A 21,056-nucleotide genomic window follows, 5' to 3' on the forward strand; every position below is an offset into this window, starting at 1 on the left:
AACAACCGGCTGAGATGTGGAGAAGTTCTAACTGGGGGCGAGTATGGATTTAGGTTTTGACCAGTCATCAATAACTGCAAAGCCCTCACCTGTCATCCTGTAACCGCAATGCTAATGCAGCCTACGCAGTGCTAGGGAGTAAACGGGCAGATTAACTTCAGCTGTACTCGGATATAAAATGTGAGTGTTCTGACTGAGGCCCCTAGAATGGTCCTGCTTGCTCAAAGTTAGCACAGAAAAGAAAGGCTGGGGGAAAAGCTTTATTCTGAAGAAAAAAAAAACTGCTGGGAAGAAATTAACTCCGGAGGGATCCCGGGAGTGTCTTCCTCTCCTGGAGACGGGTGGATGAGCGTGAAGTCTGTCCGGGCCTTATCGTGGGTGCCTGTGTGAGCAGAAATTAGCGGAAGTCTCCTTCACATTCCATGAGCATTCCCAAAGGGCCCACGACACTCCTGGTTAGCCCGCACATTGAGCAATGTGGAAAGAGGGGTGACCTCTGGGTGCACAACAGCGGCTGTCCAAAGGTGTCAAATCCGCCGCCAAGACAGACCTAATTTTTAAGGTGTGATTACAATACCGACGTCACTGCACGCACTCAAACACTAACGCGAACTGAAGACGACAACAGCCAACCTAATAAATGAACTGAATTTTCTAAGATGACAAAAAAAAAGTTCTTGCACTGAGGCTGTGCATGCAGAGCGCTTCACTATCCTCCAGAAAAGACATTTGCATCCGATTTAATCACCGTGTGCTGACCTTGTGAGTCACACGAAGAGGAGAGAGCTGGAGGGCCAGTGTGGCAGTGACACAAGCTGGCAGTGCTGCCGGCCCACCGCTGCACACACAGAGCCCAGTGAGAAAACCCTAACTCCAAAGAACACAGCGACCATTCTTCAACTACATGTCCTAAAAGACTCTTCCCAGCCCCTGTAACTGTAACTGTAACTGTAACAACAACAACAACAACGGTGCAGTGGCTCTGTGGCTCAGGATCTGCGCCTGTGGCTGGAAGGTTGCCGGTTCAAATCCCATGGCCAACAGAGGAATCCTACTCCGTTGGGCCCCTGAACAAGGCCCTTCACCCCAACTGCTCCAGGGGTGCTGTATAAATGGCTGACCCTGCACTCTGACCCCCAGCTTCTCTCCCCGTCTGTGTGTCTCATGGACAGCAAGATGGAGTATGCAAAAAAATTCCTAATACTAGTAATTGTATCTTATTATAGTCCTACTGGTATTATTAATTATGGATTTTCATTCCGCATTATTACAGCAATTTATATACCAATCATAACGCAATACAGGAAAAAAAAAACTGACTCTAGTAATATCAGGGTTGACTAGCTCAGATCTGAGAGACAACAGCACAAATTCCATGCATTTATGTAGGATCTTTCATCTCAAAGGCTCCGAAAGCACTTCTCCTGTGTAGGAGGGGACCCACATATTCCACCACTGACCTCAGGATTACTTGATCCTGAAAGGATCCCAAAGCACTGCTCATAAGAGCAGGGTTGTTAACCCCAGCACCCTGCTAAATTCCACACTGGGCTCTTACAGGGTGGCGTCCCTAAAGTCTCCCCTCAAATTCACCTGGTGACGAAAGAGACATTTTGCTCCATAAGATCAGAAACAGCTCTAACACTTCTTTACTTAACCATTTCATGTCCAAGATAATCCTTAACTTTCACTGTTGCCCTTTCATCCTCATCTTCCTTGATGAGCCTGAAGCGTTTCCTTCCCTGTTTGACAGGGGCGGTCTTTGCAACGCTAGAGAAAAAGTTGGACAAGTCACGTCAGTGAAGCCTATTACTGCTCTAATAAAAACTAATCACTTTGTGTTAATATCTGCTCCCTCTCAATGCACTGGAGTTAAAAATGAGACGAGGGCCAGAGGACACGTCTGTTTGATTTAAGGCGATATTTGACATGGTTATCAGCTGGTGTTTGAAGTAACTGGTGCATTTGTTGGAGCCTTGAGGTTTTAGTTTTTAAATAGATCTTGTACTGTAATTTACCTTTACAACATTACAGTCATGATCAGACCTCTTTGGAAAAACACAATCTCAGCATAGCCTTAGGCTTCAGAGGAAGAGAAACAATAATAATATTATTAAAGGGAGAGAAGTGATCAGCATTCATAGCCTGGGGTCATGGTGCTCCTATGCCTGCAGTAACTACTATAAGATACAGTATGTCAAGAGGAAGGTAAAAGGACTAAAACAGAACACAGGAGATGTGCAAATACTGCGATCTTCCATTGCGTTTCACGGAGAAAAGGCGCCTACTGTCTATCAGTCCTGGAAGACTGCCGTCGGTTATGGTAATCCAAGGGCCAGGCCAAGCTCACACATTCTTTCCTTTCACTATTTGTCTTTGCACTTACCGTCCCTTTTTAATTATCTTTCGGATGGATATACCGGAAAGGCGAAACAGCAAGTGCGCGGCAGCAGGGGAGGCGTTTCAGTTTCCTGGAAAGCCCTGCCCACAGACACCGGACACCTGTGATGACAGACCCAGGACAGCAGGATCCCAAGCCCTGCCCTTGCAGGACCTCGTTCATGATCTATGAGGATTTATGCATCACTGACTCATAGCCTGCAGAGGGGTAAATCACTGGGCCTGGGACCCCCAGAGGCTTCTTTTCTTCCACTGGGAGCTTGTGTTTTCCTGTCCTCTGTGCCCACATGGTCAACTGTGGCTATGCTGTCAACAGCTGAGTAATTCTGTGAAGTGCGCTATGGTAAACTGCTGTGAATAGTGACTGACGCACCGATACACACAACTCTAACACATACATCTCACAGGCGCTCCCCTTATTACCAAGTGAAGATCTTTGTGATTTTGCTTTTGTGTTTTTTTGTTTAGCATTGGAGTCTCTGTGAACATTATTGTCCAGTATGACTTCAGCCAGCAAGAACTACCAGCCATAAAAACCTCTTTCTTACGGGAGAAAATAAACAAAAATGTCAGTCCTTGTCTAGACTGAACCTTGAAGCAATCCAATAAGTAATTAAATAGCACATCACAGACTTGATCAGCCCAGAGTTCTAACAGCTCTTGAAGCATGCACAAATGAAAGCAGTGCCCTATTAATACAGGGCTTTCTGCTTCTAAAGCATGCTTAATTAGCAAGTCAAAGGTTTAACATTTTAAGAAAGGAAGGGAAGATTAAACCTTCCAGGTAGTTCAAGGAGAATTACGGAAGCACTCATTTTTACTCGGTAAAGGTCAAAGTGAAATTATTGTTCTGCAAAAGCAATCTTTTCACCTACTTTGAAAAAAATACTTCTGTTGGTTCAAGTAATGGTCTTTTTGTCTACATAGTCAAGATAAAATTAAATCACAGCCACAATGTTTCAGTTTTTAAAGCAATAAAATTTCCCTTGGAATACAAATGAATAAAAAAACTTTAGTTAGAAAGACACGAATGAAGTCAAACCCATAACTGTTTAAAGAAAAAAAATACAAGTACAAAGTATGTATCACAGCTTTAGAACACAGTCTTAATTTACACCAGTATTTGAAAGTCACCGCTGGACCTAGCTGTAAAGAGAACCCCCTCCCATTCAGAGCGACCATTAAAAGTTAACAGGTTTTGCTCTTAGCTTTAGTTCCTTAGCTTTCAAGTGCCATAGATTATTCATCCATATTTCACAGCAACTTTGACTATTCTTCTTCATTACATGCTGCTTATTCAATTAAGTTACTTCTCTGGCATGTGGACAATCATTACCATTTAAAAATGTTACAGAAGTCATGTGTTTACTTGTCTTCTCCAACAGATGTTAAATATAACAGACGCAACACTTTGATTTCAGTAAATTGTTCTATATCAAACAGATTCTGCATGGTCAATTCCGTTTAAAAATATGCGAAGTTAACTTAGATACCCTCAAGACCAGAGTACTGAAAATGACATTAGTACTGCTTCTGACTTCTCCGCTTCTAGACAGAAACTCAGCTGAAACTATTAAGTTTGCTGATGTTGTCCCAGAGTTCTCCAGCACTCTCATTAAGGGCACCCTTGCTATGAGGGCTGAAATGAAGACGGCAGACGACAAAACTGTGTCCTGTCCCTGACAGTTTTAATCTTTCTTCCTCCGAGTTGACTGTTCGGGAGATACTTCATGTGGAATCATAAATCATAAATCCTGGACTGTCACACCCTCCCTCAAACAGCCTGCTGCGCCTTGCAAATCCAAGCTACGGGTGATCCGATGCAGATTAGAAGAGCACATCTTTCTTTAAAAAACAATCACGCAGCAACAAAACGTCCCTCCATATAATACGCCAGGAGACCGTTCTGCTTGTTGCAATGCCTTCTGGTACGTGTATTTCAGTGGCCTGAGAAACCTCGGCAGTGCATTCGATTATGTTGCATCTGACGGCTTGTGGGTACTGAACACGAGGAGCGATAACAGCTTGCTCTTTCTGTAGTGAAGAATAATGTAGCTCTGCTCTGAGTGTCCTTTTATGTGTGAAGGGAAAAGGAAACCAAGTGCCAGCTCTCTGGTTTTCTTGATGCAAAGCTGAGAAAGGCGAAGGTTAAAACTCTATTACTCCGGAAGAGGGCCTGGACATAGGAGTGAGAGCTGGCAGACTGGCAAGACAAAGTATTACTGTTAAAGGTATCGACAATGGAGCGGAGTCTCGATTGCTCAGTCATGTTGTGCACATGTCCAAGAAACTGTACCTGATATTTCTGATGCCTGTGGTGCGATTTGATGCCTGACCCTCAGGCTCTGACTACCACAGACTACCAGCAGGAGACTTCTGCTGCAGCAAAAGAGCAGAACTGATCTTATTATCAGGTTTAGAACTTCAACGGCTGTGCAAAAACATTGTACAATGACCCAAGCCCCGAAGGTACTGGGTTCCTGTCTAAATATAGAGAGCAGACCTTCAGACTATTTTTGGAAGACAGTCGGGCTGTAATGCCAAGAGTAATGGTGACGGATACCATGTTAATTGGGTGCTCGTTGTTCCGGAGAAACAGAAAAGACAGAAAGAGGGGGAGGAGGGGGGTGAAGCATTATACATCAAGAAGAGCCTTCAGGCACAGGAACATAACCTTGATGAAGCAAGGGTTATAGCATCCATAAGGGTCAGGCTTATGGTTAAAAAAAACAAACATTCACAAGTCAGAGACAGGGAGTTAGACTCATGTGTGGCAAGCGGGGTGTCCACAGCATATTGGTTACATTCCCATGTTGCAAGAAGGACATTGCACACATATCCCATGAGGACATGCGCTGTCCTGCTACTTGGCAAATCAGGACAAGCCTGGGTGATGTGGGCTATCCAGGACTCTGAGACCTGGGAACGGGCATATGCTTATCCAGGTTCAAGCTGACTGCAAAGCATGTGTCACAAATGTACCGCGTGCACAGTTCCTAACCGTGACCTTCACACTAGACGCACTGATGACGATAGACATTAATCTGCTCCAGGGGCGCCGTACAATGGCAGACCCTGTGCTCTGACCCCAGGCTCTCTCCCTATCTGTGTGTCTGTGCCTCTCATGGAGGGCAAGCTGGGGTATGCGAAAAGACAATTCCTAATGCAAGAAATTGTAAAGGGTTGATAAAGTGATGTTATTATTATTAATCAATGAATCGGCCGATGTCAATGTAAATTGTTAGTGCACCTACGATAAAAATGGTCTTTTTACTGACAATTTTGTGAACCTACTGCCATTATAAGTAAAAGGTTTCTTTTGAAGCTGAGTATACGTGCAAGTACCACAGTTACCGTGTCCAAAATAACAATCTTGTCAAATTGTGCCTTTTAGCCACCCATGGTACACTCTGTGACGTGCTTCTATATTTAGTTCACTGGCTTGACTCACAGTAGCCCTTCTGTACTGCGGCCCACATTCAAAACACCAGAATTAAAAGCCTTAGACAGAAAGGTGATAAAAGACTTGAGCTTGAATCCTTTCCAAAGATAATACCGCAAAAGGCAATTTTAATTTGATTCATCATGTTACAATATAATTCCAAAGAGAGCCATTGGTTTTTCGTGTTTTTCCAGGACTTACAGTACTTTACATCGAGGGCTTTATCTTGTTGCGTTTTAGTCATATTTCCCTCCGACACGAGTTTTCCGTGCAGAGTCCGTATCGTGTTGGTTGCCTGTGCGGCCAGGAGCAGGTGATGAAGTATAGGAATGAGCTCTACTAACAGTTCTCTCGCACCTACTGCTCTATGCAGTAAAAGGAATCAGCAGGCAGAAAGACGACCTCCAAAAAGCCTCACCTCGTCTCTGAATATTAGCTGCAAGGCAAAACGTCAAAGAGCAAGGAAGAAATGGCGTCTAATATTAGCAAGGGAAAGCAATAACCCTAGTCTTACAAATAACATTACTCTGCCTAGAAGACACACAGTTTACAGCCCAGCACAAACCTACAAAAGGCTAGGAGACTAGACCGCTGAAGAAATGAACATTTTCAAACTATGTTTTTAATGCAGAAAAACAGATGAGTAATATGGATTCTAGACATCATGGAATTTTGCTCCACTGCTGAACTAGCTTACATTTTTCTGACTCCAAGACTCTTTTGAACACACAATGGGCATTCATGAAGCACAACGCATTCATGAGAACACCATGAAATTGCTTAGTTTAAAACTTGAACATTTACATGGAGGAAAATGGAGGTTTCTTTCACCCTTTCTGATAAAGAGCTTTGAGCACTTATAGATTTTTCTTGCAACGTGTTTTTTGCTGACTGACACAGTCACTAGCTTGACACAAGTTGGGTCACTTTAATTAAAGTCGTAGCTGTTTACAGATTCACTGTGGCTCTGCTATGTTGGTGATTGCAACAGGCAGTAATGGCCTCCTGATGGGAATTCAGGCTATTAAGCATGCAGTTTTATTAGTCCTTTTCCCCATCAATCTCCGTTTCCTGTATTGACAACAGTAAGAACTAATTAACAAAATGTTAATGCTAAACTCCTCCAATCATTATACATCATGGTCTGAATGTCAACAACTGTTCCTCTTTCACAGCTCTGCACTTTTATGCATCAGACTTAAATGTCAATTTATATTTTTATTCTATACATATGTGGCAAGAATGTTTTCCAAGGTCAGGCATGAAAACATCAATCAGAGCATTGCGCACAACAAGACGGATTATATTTGAATCCTCTGCTGTGTGTGCTGTTTTACTGAATCAATACATTCTTTAACAGAAAACAATACCCCTCCTGTACGGTTTATCAAGCGAGGGGACGAGTGTCACACTCACTATAAATCACACTTTGGTTGACTGCTTTCACTTTTATGGGCATTATAAACGCACTGGGCAGGCCCAGGTAATAAACAAGGGACTTTAAAAGGAGCTTTTTACCCACTCAGTGCAGAGCTCTGCCCTGCCAGAGACCACCTCGACTTAGCAGTGGGAAGAAGTCCAGACTCATAACTGGATGGCTGGGGGTTCGAATCCGAGGCAGAGCACGGCTATTGTAACCCTGAGCAAGGCACTTCACATCGTTCCAGCAAAACGCCCGGCTGTATCAATAGGTACAAATGGAAACTGCCTTGGATTCTTTTTCAGCAACTGACAGTTGTAAAAACTGGGTGCTGTAGTCTGCCTCTTTGCCCGATTTTTTTTTATATGTTCACCTAACAACTGTCAGAAAGAGGAAAAAAAACTGAGTTACGTCTGCATTTCATAATCATAAACCTACTTAGAATGGAAACATTAAATGTGAACTTCATCTGACCCCATAAAATTAAAAAGCTGCAGTCTGCAAGTGAGCACAAGTACCATAATGAATTTAATAATCGTACATCATAATTTGGATACAGCCTGAGTACGGAAGTGGGCTGAAAAGCAGAGGTGGTGGCCTGGAGCTCTGTTAATCCGCAGTTACTTCAGGCAGGCAGGAGCGATGCGGAGCTGGCAGTCACAACGTGTTAAAGAGGAATATACCCATCCCGCATGGACTTGTGAGCTCAGGCGTACCGAAGAGGAGTGAAACCAGGCGGAAGCAATAGTTACCTGAGGACCGCGGTACTTTTTTTTAATCACTATCAATTTAATCCGGTTCATAAATGCAGTTAACATTGCGTGATTTTAAAGATGTGTTAAGGCACGTGACGGGTAAAATATTCGCAAGCATGGTGGCAGTGCACAGAAAAACAAGGGGCTGAACTCTGGAGCGTTAGCAAAAAAAACCACTGTGTGGCTGTAATAAACAGAGGATGGAATACACCTAAAAACGGAACAAAACAAGATGAATAGTTGCATTAAAAACAACGAGAGACAACAGAGAGGTGAAAACAGGCACTGTGCGGAGGAGGGCAAAAACAAACTGAGTAAACGCAAACTTTACACCCTCACGCCCTCCACCAGATCCGAAGATTAGAGTCACAGGGCACTCCTCAAAACCAAATACACGCACTGCAGTGCTGTCACCAAGCCTGACGGTGCGGATTCACATGCCAGCTTCCCGTTAAAACTCTGCCCGCTCAATCACACATGATGACACTAATGCACTGTTTACAGCAGTGTGTTGCCTACAGCTGTTTTGTGCTTGTGCAGTTCATGGGAGTGCAGTTGTGTCATTTTATTGGACGTGTGCCAAGAGCGTCCTTTCTCCTTCTCCCATGGGTCCTGTCTGCCAGCGTCATGCCATGTTCTTCACGACCCTAATGCGGGATTCTGGGACCAGGCAGGTGAGTATATACCTGTCATTTACTCCCGTCCAACTTTTTACAAACCCCCCAGACCCCAAATGTTTTTTTTGTTTTGTTTAAGGCAGTGGTGTTTTCACCCTGTAGCCCGATCTGGTCAAATCAAACATCAGAATAAGCAAGGTGTCCCTGGCTAGTACTGTGATAGGAGATCTCGGTTACATTCTTAGGCCATTGAAAGTAGTGTTGGTGTACCAGTGGACCTAGAGACCAGAATTCCCAAACCACTGACCTATATGATGACCAGACACGCAGTGCTGTAGGAGCTGTCAACCTTCAGATGAGATATTAAACGGAACTTCTGACGACTTGGCCGTTAAAAGATCTCGTTTCCTCTATTTGCAAGACCACAATCCCTGGTTGTCCTTGGTACAATTTCACTCCAGGCTTGTAGAGTTGAGCCTTCTTAAGCTCCCCCATAAATCAGCAAGTGAAACAATCCCTCACTCCTCCATCTGATGTGCTGCATCGTACTGCTGCTGGTGCACTACAGCCATGGACACTAGACACTGACTAAGTCAACCTAATACAATTCTTCTGAAGTAACAGTGAAACACAAACCAAGGAACACTAGGACACTTTGTTTATGCCATGCTTTGTGGGGATCTGGAACAAGCTACCCTTCTTACACACAAGCAGCCTGTGTTTTATCATCTTTTCAACTCAAGCTTCATCATCCCCTAAGGGAAGTTTGTTTTATGGTAGAGTCCAACACAGCAATACAGAAAAAACACACACCACCAACAGGGACTTCAGCACAACAGAGATAATAGGGGATAACAGACTTATTTTACATTGAGCGAGAATGAAAGGGCAGAGGGGGTGAAAGATCAAGTCAGGAAAACCTTTTTCATGGGGTGTAAAAAGTGAACAGAGCAGACTCAGATTTCAAATCTTCTCTTTCCAGCATCCTTCCCCTATTACAATGAATCAGACTGTGCTTGTACTGCATTGCATGAGAAACTGAAACCGCCCTCAAATGACATGGAAAACAGTCCAATCAAACATTTTGAAAAATCACCTGGCAATCAAAACACGGCAGAGATGAATAATTGCAAGGTACATTATTTCACCTGTTTCATATCGAGGGTCACGCAGTATGTTGGCCTCTACACCAGTAGGGGCAGAGAGAATGTCTGATGCGACACCCTGACTTTTCAACCGACTGACTCACCTTTAGTGTCCTGGTCGGGGCCCAGCCTGTGCCGTCAATCGAATGCTCTCTCAGTAAACTGCAGCAAGAGAAGAGAAGAAGGTCACACTGCACTGTAGGCGCTCAGCACCCAGACTGAGCGAGAGGTTGGTGCCATCTCGGACTGCCTGACTCTAACCTCTCCAGACAGCCAATGTCATGTCCAGCGAACATCATGGCAAAAAAGGGAAAACATCGGTGTGGAAGATGAAAGCAGGAGATCTCCCAACACTGTGCTCTTCCTTCACATACTCTCCCTCGTGCTCCTGAGCTGACTTATCAGTCCCACACCTATTCTCATGGGGCACCAAGCTGTGGTCAAGTTATTCCAGCACCGGAGATACACTGTCTTCATGATCTCATGTGCAGCAAAAGAGAAGCTGTTACAAATGTCCTGACTGATTCCCCCATGGGAGGGTGGGGCTGGCCTATTGGACTATTTCATGCAGTCAAGTCCTACTCTGGAATAACTAAATGAATGAAACACTGCTGGACTTTCACTGGAACAAAACTAAGACAGATCTGCTGAATAGATGTGGTTTAGTTCCATGCATGACATAACGCCAGTGTTTCATTAATTTCACAGAACCCTTCAGTGCTAATGTAGCAGCAGCCTGAACCTGCACCATGCTGACAGCCAAAGAAGAAGAGGAATTGATATAATTACCTTAAACAGATTTCACCTGTCTCTGTGATGTTTGGATGCCATATTCTAGTCAAACATTTCACTTTTGGAGGCTGAAAAAAAAAGACACAGGGATGAAACTTCCAAGTAAAACACAAACCTGTGCTGACAGCTGCAATTCACAAGATATTGGTATTGAAAGCCTTTTAATGAAAATTTTCATGTTTAGAAACTTAAAAGGCCTTTTCTGTTGAATTTGTTCTGTTTATTGTTCAGAAATGTCACATTGGCTTTTTTTCCTGTCTCTTCAGCAGAAACTACTTCTATATTTAAAAAGATTTTCCTCACTTCAAGATCAAAGAACAGCCGTTTTCCCAAGCTGTAAGATATGCAAGGAGTAAAACATTAGGGACTACTTTAAAATGATTTGCTGTCTTGGCTTTTTTTCCACGCTGCGCTTTATTTAAAGCCATTATTTAGGAAAACAGCACACTTCATAACACTGGCTGCTGGCAGAGCCCACGGCTTGAAATGCAAATGTATTCAAAATATTATGGCATTATTTTTCCTTTTATTGTTTGCTTTAAAATACAGTTAAATCTAATTAAACACAATTAGCAAGCAGTGGATTATTTTTAACAGCTGCCTGGAAGCTTCTAGCCTTTATCATTAAAATGCATGGCATACGAGTAGGCAGGTTGTCTTTACATCAGCACCTAGCCTGCTTGACAGCCCGCTCCATGACTGCACCCCACTGCTGACCCCACAGGAACCGGGATCAGCACACACCCCACAGCGGGGGGAAACCTCTCGCCCCGACTCGCCACTGGGAACGTATTCTTCTTGTCTTTATAACCAAGGCCTGTCTGTGCCTTTACTCATAATAAGCCACTAGGAAGCATGAACACTTATAGAACAGAAATAAACTGCAAAATGTTTTGCCAAGATGCAATTTATTTCTATAATATGTAAGTTAATAAGGCAGATTAGAGGCCTGGCCAGAGTACTTGCTAGCCTAACGGTGAGCAGTGGAATCCTGAAAAGGTCCTGCTTTCAATGGAAGTACAATGTATCGACGAACGACAGAGTGGCATGCATTCTTAAAAGGCCATAAAAGACAACTTGACACGAGTCCATGAGTCCCACCTGCACATGAGCACTGACAGTCCCCACCATGATTTCTACCATCAAAACAAAGCTTTAATTCCTGACACACAGATGCCATTCCAGTCCAGCCAAAAAAAAAAGAGTAAACCTGTCCACGTTCCTCTCCAAACTGCGACCGCAGTTGATTTCTACTTCCCATTAATTCAGCCTTTGCCCCTTACTGAAACAATCTGAGTGGAGTACTGGCTCAAGGGCACAGCAGCAGTGTCAGCTGGGGATCTGACCCACGACCTTCCACCTATCCTGCAGGAACAGAGCCCTGACCACCGCTCCACACTGCTGCCCTGCAATCAAGGTCCTGCCACGCCGTTGTTATGCACTTACTGTACACCGTGTTAGCGAAAGCAAATAATCCTTTCATTATTGTATATCGATTTGGATGAGAGACACTCTTATCTGGAGTGACTTACAAAAGTCATGTTTTCCTAATAGAAAACCATGAAGCTAGAAGGTTAATGCCTGCACAGGGAAGAGTGGACCTCCCTGTAGTGGCCAATGACGGTGAACCTCCTGAAAGCCCATGACAGAGTCACGGAGAGGAGGGGGTCAGCCCTGCAGTGGCAGCCACCGATTTCAAGGAAAGCGACGCACTTCAAATTGCTTAATATCTGCTGCCCTAGACACCATCAACAACATTCCCCACCACCAGGCTATTTGTGGTGACATTCCTGGGAATGCCTTCAGAGATTTCTGCCGGCATTGGCAAACGCTTCAGGGATCCGGTTCGGAAGGGCCTCACTCGGCCACCGCCAGCCTCGTTCTAACACAGCAGATTAAATGACTGTACAGCCCGACTCGATTAACAGGCAAGGCTGCCCCCACCACTAACTGAGGAACTCCACGGACATGACAGTTTTCTGCAGAAACGCCCATCTCGAGAGGAACCAGTTAAATATCGGGGAGGGGGGAAATGGTTTTAAAGCCAGGGCAGCAACACATCTGTTACGATCACAAGAACACTAAACACTAAATCCAGAGATACATGTGCTCAAATGAACCGAGAGGAACACAGAAAAGCCCATCTCGCCTTAAACCATTAATCCATTTAAAACATGTTCTAAGTGCAACATTTCGGGTAAATCTGTAAAGGAAAAACAGGGGCGTTCGTTAAGGGGTGTGCGTGTTAGTATAGAAGAGCTCAATCCCAAACACGAAGGCGGGGTAGGAGGCGTCTGTCCAAGCTTCCTTGCCCCTGTGTGGGGTTGTGGCCCCCACCTGGACCAAATCTTGTTTCCCATCTCTAAAATTAAGGATGTTTGACGAGTTTCCCCACCACATTCATCGAAACTGCCCGGAGGATAATTAAGAAGCGGGGGCATTATGGGATAACGAACCTCCACCTTTAGATCTGGAAAAAAAAAATCATTCAGCAGAAAAACGAAATATTTAAATATTTGGGTGGCCAGATGATGAAACGGAACTTGGCAATGGCAGCTTGGCAGAATACACTGCAAGACACATCGTCGGTCTTGAGCCATCTGCCACTAGCATAGGACTGATCCCCCTTCTCTGCCACCAGTACGGTTCCACAGAAAAGCTTTTCCTCTTAATTAAAATAAAATGACAGGTTTACTTACCACCATGTTATACGCTTCAGGGACATCTATTTCAAACAGGAATTTTCCACTCTGGTAATAGCCCTCATCTGTTAATAGAAAGGCAACGTATTAACAATCAGACAGCTGAGAGGCCCTGCAACACGGTATTCTTCTACAGCCGAGCAAGAAAGCTCAAGTTCAAGGACAGGGTCAAAACAGCCTGCATATCGCAGGCCTACGTGACGCAAAGAGCCGAAACGAGAGAAGCAGCCACCTCTTCAGTCTGCTGGACGTACACGGGTCATCAAATAGGGTCCCACATTGTTCAGAGGAACCACTTTGGAGATGAAAGAACAGTTTGTTTTTTTTATTTTCCCCGAGTGTCTGCAAAGCAGGCAGACAATAGTGAAGTGCTCTTCAGTGTCCTCTTACTATTATAGCAGATTCGATAACTCAAATGTCAAGCACCAGAGGTGGCAAGCGACGCCACATTATTGTGTGACTGCCTTCTCCTCCTGTGTGGCTAACTCATAGCCTTCTCCTTTAGGGAAAGCTATCATTACACACAGCACACACACCCCTGTTATGCTAGCTAAATTATAAGGATCAAAACAAGAGCTCTACAGACCTCGGACGGACTGAGATGTTTGTGGAAAGTTCATGGTCTACCTTCATGGTAACTGCAGCGGGGTTAGAATGTCTCCTTTCAAGAGAGCACAAGGGACACAATCATTTGTACAAACTGCAGGTTCACAATCATTTATGTACTAAAAGATTGTAACTTGTTCTCCTGTTATAAGAGTTGTACACCTGTTGCAAATAGGTCAGAAGAGGAGTGTACAATTTATTTGCAAGGTACAAATAATGATTTTGTGGAGGCAACTGGTCTTTTAGGACAAGCCCTCAATGATGAATCAGTTTTGTGACTTCTTTAAGTAACATCCAAAATCAGAGTTGAATGTGTACACATGAGGTTTCTCAAATACTATATTAAAATGAACAAGTCATTGGTTTATTGCATGCTGAAAAGAGAAGAAAGAAAACACAATGTTTTGGCTATGGAGCCTCCACAGCCGAAACATTTTCTTTCTTCTCTTTTCAGCATAGAATAAATCTATTACTTGCTCCTTTGCAGCCTACGCATGCTGACGCACCTACCCACTTGAACTATATTAAAATGAGTTGTACTAAAACTGCCAGAAATTGCAACTCTTAAAACTGTACGAATTTATTTAGAACAATGGAAAGCATGTCTTGGCCTGTGCCGCTCATCAAACCTTAAACAGGCAGTGTGGGGGGAAACAGCGCCCTCTAACCAAGCTCACTGTAACTGCAGCACAAAGGAGGCAGTGTCTTCGGCAAATAGTGATGAGCTTGTTGAGAATGATCAGGGCAGAAAGAGAAGAGAAAAGGGTATTCTGTATTCCCATTCCACTCTTCTAGCTAAATCAAGAGCCAATCAGGATCAGGTATAGGATGACTTAAGAGCTGCAAAGACATGTCTTCCCTGCAGTGATGAGGCTATTATTCATCCTGCACATTCCTGTGTCCAGTTACTTTTTATAATAATAATTAATAATTGCTTACACCATAGTGCACCAGAACGCTCACCCACACATCAGCTATTAGTGGGGAGGAGAGCATAGTAATGAAGCCAATTCATAGATGGGGATTATTAGGAGGCCATGATTGGTAAGGGCTAAAGGAAATTTGGCCAGGATGCTGGGGTAACACCCCTACTCTTTTTGATAAAGGCCCCGGGATTTTTAATGACCACAGAGAATCAGGACCTCGGTTTTACACCTCATCCGATGGACAGCACCTGTTTACAGTATGGTGTCCCCGTTACTATACTGGGTATTAGGACCCACACGGACCACAGGGTGAGCACCCCTTGCTGGCCCCACTAACACCTCTTCCAGCAGCAACCTTAGTTTTTCCCAGAAGGTCTCCCATCCAGGTACTGACCAGGCTCGCACCCGCTTAGCTTCAGTGGGTTGCCAGTTGTGAGTTGCAAAGTGATATGGCTGCTGGCTATGCTTTATGTTATGACTGTTAATTCAGCAACTGTCTTATATTTCCTAAAGGAAGGCCCATGTATCCCGTTTTAATCACCCAATGGTGCAATATTGTGAAATCCTTTTTTTTTATGAACACCCACAACAACCTGTGTGATGTTATATAAGGACAAAAAGAAAGAGGGAGAAAGAACATTATAGACGACTGGCTGTTTCGGATTTGTATCGTCATTTACAGAACACCTAAAAAAAAAAATCACTGCTTTCCAGTTTGGGGTATTAAATTGCCACATCTCGCCTCTTACTTGACAGCCCTAGCAGGAAACGATCTGCTCCTTTTCCGGACGTGTGCTTAGCCCGTGACAAATGGGAGACTGTGAGAAGCCCAGCCATGACAGTTCTGCACTGCCATTCAGCCTCAACCGTGTTTTTGCGTAATTTTTTAGGACAGTACTATAAAAGGCCATTCACCACGTCAGAGAGTGCTTCATCACCCTATACACATCTACAGCAGAAGCACTAGAACCCTTCTGAAAATTCTAAAGCAACTTAACACCCCGCAGTCACAGGACTTAGGAGTATTTGTCAGGCAAAGACTTAATAAAAAAATCCCAGTGTTCTAATGCAGCAGGGCTTAATTTATCTTTGAACCGTCTCAGACATTACATACTTACAGTGTGGTTAATGGAAGCAAAAGATCTGCATGGCTAATGACATTCAATGTTCAGCCAAGCGGAGAGGTGCCTTGCCACTTTTCATTCAGGAACCTCCGCAAACAGCTCTCTCACCGTGCACCCACACACTGGCTGGTACACAGTCGTAGCCAACATATAGTGTCAAGTGTCTCTCCTGCCTTGTGTGTGTTCAGTCCATGAGTCACCCCTGCACTGGGCATGGAAATGCACTGGGATGACATCTTGTTAAAAGGAAATCTTATGACAAGGAAGATACAGTGCATTTTATTTGCAAGACTTCGCTGTCTGTCTGATAACAAAAGTCTGAAATAACATAGCCATGATCACATTGATGAAATTAAGCTAAATCATTGCTGTTAGTGTCCACAGATGATTATTGCTCACTGTGCATTCACTATAACGGGGATAATGATGGATTCGTTAGTGTCCATCCATCGCTCTGTTTTTCCCAGGACTTGGTAAAATCAGGCCTCCAGCACCAGAACACAAAGACTTGTAACAGGGCACAGGGATCAGGCTGCACTGAGCAAGTTAGAAAAGTGACATCACCCCACCTCTGAAACAGTCTACAACTCTGCCACTAAAGAGGAAAGGTCTCAGAATTCCCTACTGGTTGGAGAGTGGTGCTGTGTGGCCCTGGGCCCACTCGCAACTGCAATTGATCCCTCGAAGGGGCAGAGTAGATCCGCACTAGTCCTAGGTGTTGTGCAGGATGTTCCCGTGATGGAGGACCCAGCCTTTTGGGCCGGCGGAGTCATCCGCCATCTCCGCCAGGGAGGGGCGCTGGAGGAGCATGTGACCGACTGGGATTGAATCCCAGCAGGGGCACGGAGAGAGCTCCACTAGCCACACTCGCACAAAGATAAAAACAAGTGCTCTTGCCAAGTTCATCTCCCTACACTCTTATCAAGCTTATCTTAGCACTCTTATTCCCTCATGAAGGGAACATCAGCAGCGTCAAAGAGTATCCACCTGGAGACACGCACAGAAATCAGAACCATGTATGCCCAGAGGAGTGTCTGTGCACAGCGCTGGTGGAGTGGAGGCCATCCCCTCACACCCCACCAGACAGATGACCAAACAGAGACACAGCAGATGACGAGTTGAGAGAGTTTCATCTGTCGTCTTACCCCATCATCTGCAGCTCAGCACTGCAGAGGTTGCTGTGACAGACAGAACCCATACCCTGAAGATGAGAAGTACAACTCATATGTTTTTAAATAGACTTTAATCATTTCTACCCTCATGGGTAAATTAAACACATCTTATTGTGTGGAAATAAAAAAAACAAATAACTTTCTGTTAATTAAAATCAGGGGACTTAGAAGCTGAAAGAAAAAAAAACAGAAACGTAGCAAAGAAACTGAAAATACCAAAATCAACAATTTGAAACATACTGAAGAAGAAACCAACTCTGGAATAATTGCCAATCAGCCAAGGTTGTGTTGCCGACAAAATTGTCTGCAGGTGAGGACAGAACAACGACCCGAGTTGTTGAGGACAAGCCTAAAACAAGTGTCAGAGAAATTGCCAACAACCTCCAGAGTGCAGGGGTGAAGGTTCAAAATCCACAGACTGCTGAAGACCAGAACACCAAGAACAGAAAAGAGAGTTTAAGCTGTTCGGAAGTACAAAGATGGACAAGGACAGTTTTAGAACTAAGTTTTGTAGGCTCGTGAGAAAGAAAGAAACCTTTACAGAACTAAGGACAATGTTGGAAGTGTGGAGAAAGAAAGGAGCCGCAGATGCTCCACAGAGCACCACCTCACCTGTGAAGCTTGATGGAAGCAATGGAGGTGAAGCCATGGACTTTTTGTCTGCTTATGCAAGAGAAAGTCTGTCCATATGTATTGTACACGCTTCCATAGAGACAATGGAACAAAGGTGTTCATCAGGAGATAAAAAGCGGAACATCAAAGACTGCCCAAGTCAATCTCCACTTTTAAATCTAACTGAGGAGCATTTTACACGCTGAAAAAACACTCAAGTCAGAACACCCCTAGAATAGGCAAGAACTCAAAATAGTTGCAACAAAGCACCCTAAAATAATAAGAGTTTGGCGAGCTCACATTGTCACAGATCTCATACAGTTATCGGCTCAAAAGGACGGGCAACCAAAAACGGACTTTTACACTCTGAAATGCGCTCAATGTGTCCTAATTCTTATGGTCACTTGTAGAGTGAGCACATGAGAGCTTTTGTTCCATGATCAAAAGGAAGCATAAAATTACCCCCAAAATAAAATATAACATTGTACATATAATTTAGACTAAGCTAACGATCCAAAATACAAATTGTTCGACTGTAAAGCACAAGTAATAGTTTTGACTTTTCTGTCCCAGTTCACGTGGAAGGCACTGCATAAGTCACTAGATGTGCAAACAGAGATGGGGTTACTCTTCTTTAAACAATCCATTTTTAACATAAAGGCTTTGCAGGATAAAGCCATCAGGAAACCGTCCAGGAAAGAGCCACTAATCCATTCCCATTAGAAAACACTGAACCAACATCCCAGAAAATAGTCAAGACACTAGACCATTTGTTTCCCATATTACACATCTGTGGAGCAACAATGTTTTATAAATAGCCACATATAATAGAATTAGCAGAAGGACTTCATTGACAGGTTGAAGACTAATTCATTACATGAGGATACAAAAACGTCACCCTAATTTGTCCAGAAATGAACGTGGCATGAAAATGACTGAGAGTCATTTGGAGTAAAAACGAATAAACAAAAGCCGCAATTATTTTTCTGTTATTGCCAAATGTCAGCATTGATGAATGGAGGCAACACCTAAACGTGACACACATGCTGTAGCGCAGTCCAGTTCAGAGAACCTTTTGACTATAAAAAGAAGAGTTGACAGAAGATATGTGCAGCAGCAGCAGCGACAGGCGAACGTGCAGAAGCTACAGCTCCTGAAAGCAGGAGGGCTCAACTGCAGCAGAAAGACACACAGAAGGCACGGGAAACAAAGACATTTTGGAATGCGCACACCAAAGACAATGCATTATGTGGTCTTATACAGAAAAAGCTCTCATACAATAAAGGCTACCAAGAGTGCATGTCTAAGGGTCTTGTTTCAGAAAGTGAAGAGGCTAGGCTCTCTCAAATTGTAGAAACATGCTCCCATACACAAAAAATTAAAAAGACCCACACCTGAGAGATTGAAGCATTGCTGGCGGCAAAAGTACCATTTCCTTACACTGCAGTTGCATTCAGCGTTTCATTGTTCCATTCAATTCATTCTACGCTCCTAAACAAAGCCAGGATTGGGCTCCAATTTGCCATGCAGATTTAGTGTCACTCTTAATAGGGGGTATAAGTCTCTTTTTATATCAGCTGGGTGTCCAGGCAGGACTGTGGGTTCCCTTAACCAGAGGGAGTAAACCCAGAAAATAAAGCCCGCGGCGCTTGCGTCTCCCTATTACACCACTCTCTTGTTCTCTCCCGTGCTGTGGGGTTCAGAGTGACAAGCCGCGATTGTCGCTCTAAATCAACTGGGACTCCAAACAATTGGGTCAGGATAGCAAAAAAAAAAGTAATTAGGAATTCTAAATGCTAAAAGAATCAGGTGCTTGTAAGTCAGCTCTCCCAGGGACTAAGCGGTAAAAAGGCCGTCTGTTTCCAATACTGTAGGCTTCATCACAGCCCTGCGATGAGCTCCCGCCTGGGCCGTCTACACTTAATCAGCGCCAACAACGGCTGGTACACAGAGACAAAATTAATCCTCAAGAAGCTGAGCAGTAATTGCATTTCAAAATGCAGCTCAATAACGTTGTATGCAGCAGCCAACGGGAGTGTTAATTATTCAGCTTAAACATAATTCTTTTTCCCGCTTTTTTTCCCCCCTCGTGGCTGCAATATTGGTGGCTCGGTAATGAAATTTCCGCACATCTTTAAAAATGCAAAGTAGTGCAGACGATATTAAAACAAATGTGTTCACTGTGTTCACTGAGTTACAAAAGAGGGAGGCACGGTGGCGTGCCCGTTTGTGCTGCTGCCTCGGACGTCACTGGGCCAGGGTTCGATTCCGGACCCATGCGTGCTCACTCGGATTTTCTCCCACCTTCTAAAGACGATGGCTGGATTAGCTGGTGCCTCGCGTTTCGTCCTTGTGTTGTCTTGCCCTGGGATAAACCAGCGTCCCATCCAGGGTGGGGGCCCGCCCTGCGCCCTGCGCCCTGCGCCCTGCGCCCTGCGCCCTCGGCCCCCGGGACGGGCTTCGTGACCTCACCACGATGCATAGACAAGCAGCTTTCAGTAAAGGAAGGACTTCCAATGGAAACAGATCAGCTCTCATTTCCAGAACACATTTTTCTGGGATACAATACGACTGCTTGCCTTGTGAAATAATCATGCCTCAGGAAACGCAAACAAACCGTAAACAAAAAAACAATCATGTAGCTATTTATATTCACCAATCTAATTAATTAAAGCTTAAGAAATTCAGACTAACACCATAATCTAAAAATTTCATCACTCATTTAATGACTTTTTATGTTTAAATATGACTAACTGGAACATTTGATAACCACCTGTTTAATTAAGAGTCATTATCACAGGCGGACATATCCAGTCTTTGAAGAGTCCTGATGTACAAAGAGTGAAAAAGCTATTCGAGTGTTAAACTCTCCCTCCCTTCTGGTGGAAACCTACCTACATATTTTGGGGATAAGGGTTGGGAGCTGGGGGACAAACTAATCATTATTGCAGGGGTCACTCATGTAAAAATCATTAAGGAACTGTAGCAAATCCCTAGCAGGGTTAAGCAGCTCGGAGTAAATGTTTTTTTAAAGACAGGGCTCCTGTTCCTAGCACTGAACATCAGGTTCTTTATTTAACATGTTCGACAAACGAGCATGCTCCCAATCAGTCATGTGCAGAGATGTGTTCAGTTATAAACATAGTGAAGACGATACGACTGGATGCCCAAAATGCTTGTCTAGAGACATCAATAAAATTCAGCTTTTGCCTTATAGCAAAATAATAATATTTAAAAGTGACAGGGAACATACAGAGACAGAATAGATAATAACCACATCCTTCTCCCCATCATTAAATGCTGAAGTCTTTTTTAAATGCTAGATTTTTATTTTCAATTTGGG

At 43.9% G+C, this 21,056-nt stretch overlaps 1 protein-coding gene across 3 annotated transcripts in view; it reads right to left on the minus strand.

Annotated features, from left to right (window-relative positions):
- Positions 1-21,056, minus strand: part of ube2f (ubiquitin-conjugating enzyme E2F (putative)) — a 66,150-nt gene that overhangs the window by 17,800 nt on the left and 27,294 nt on the right. For all 3 annotated transcript variants that reach the window (XM_088931138.1, XM_088931139.1, XM_088931140.1), the window contains 3 exons: positions 13,271-13,338; positions 10,569-10,639; positions 9,884-9,941 (listed from right to left, as the gene is read on the minus strand). In XM_088931138.1, the coding sequence (XP_088787264.1) occupies positions 9,884-9,941; positions 10,569-10,639; positions 13,271-13,338 (197 nt within the window). The remainder of the gene's footprint in view (positions 1-9,883; positions 9,942-10,568; positions 10,640-13,270; positions 13,339-21,056) is intronic.

Source organism: Atractosteus spatula, chromosome 13, assembly GCF_055471065.1.
Source record: "Atractosteus spatula isolate fAtrSpa1 chromosome 13, fAtrSpa1.hap1, whole genome shotgun sequence".
Classification (NCBI taxonomy): Eukaryota; Metazoa; Chordata; class Actinopteri; order Semionotiformes; family Lepisosteidae; genus Atractosteus; species Atractosteus spatula.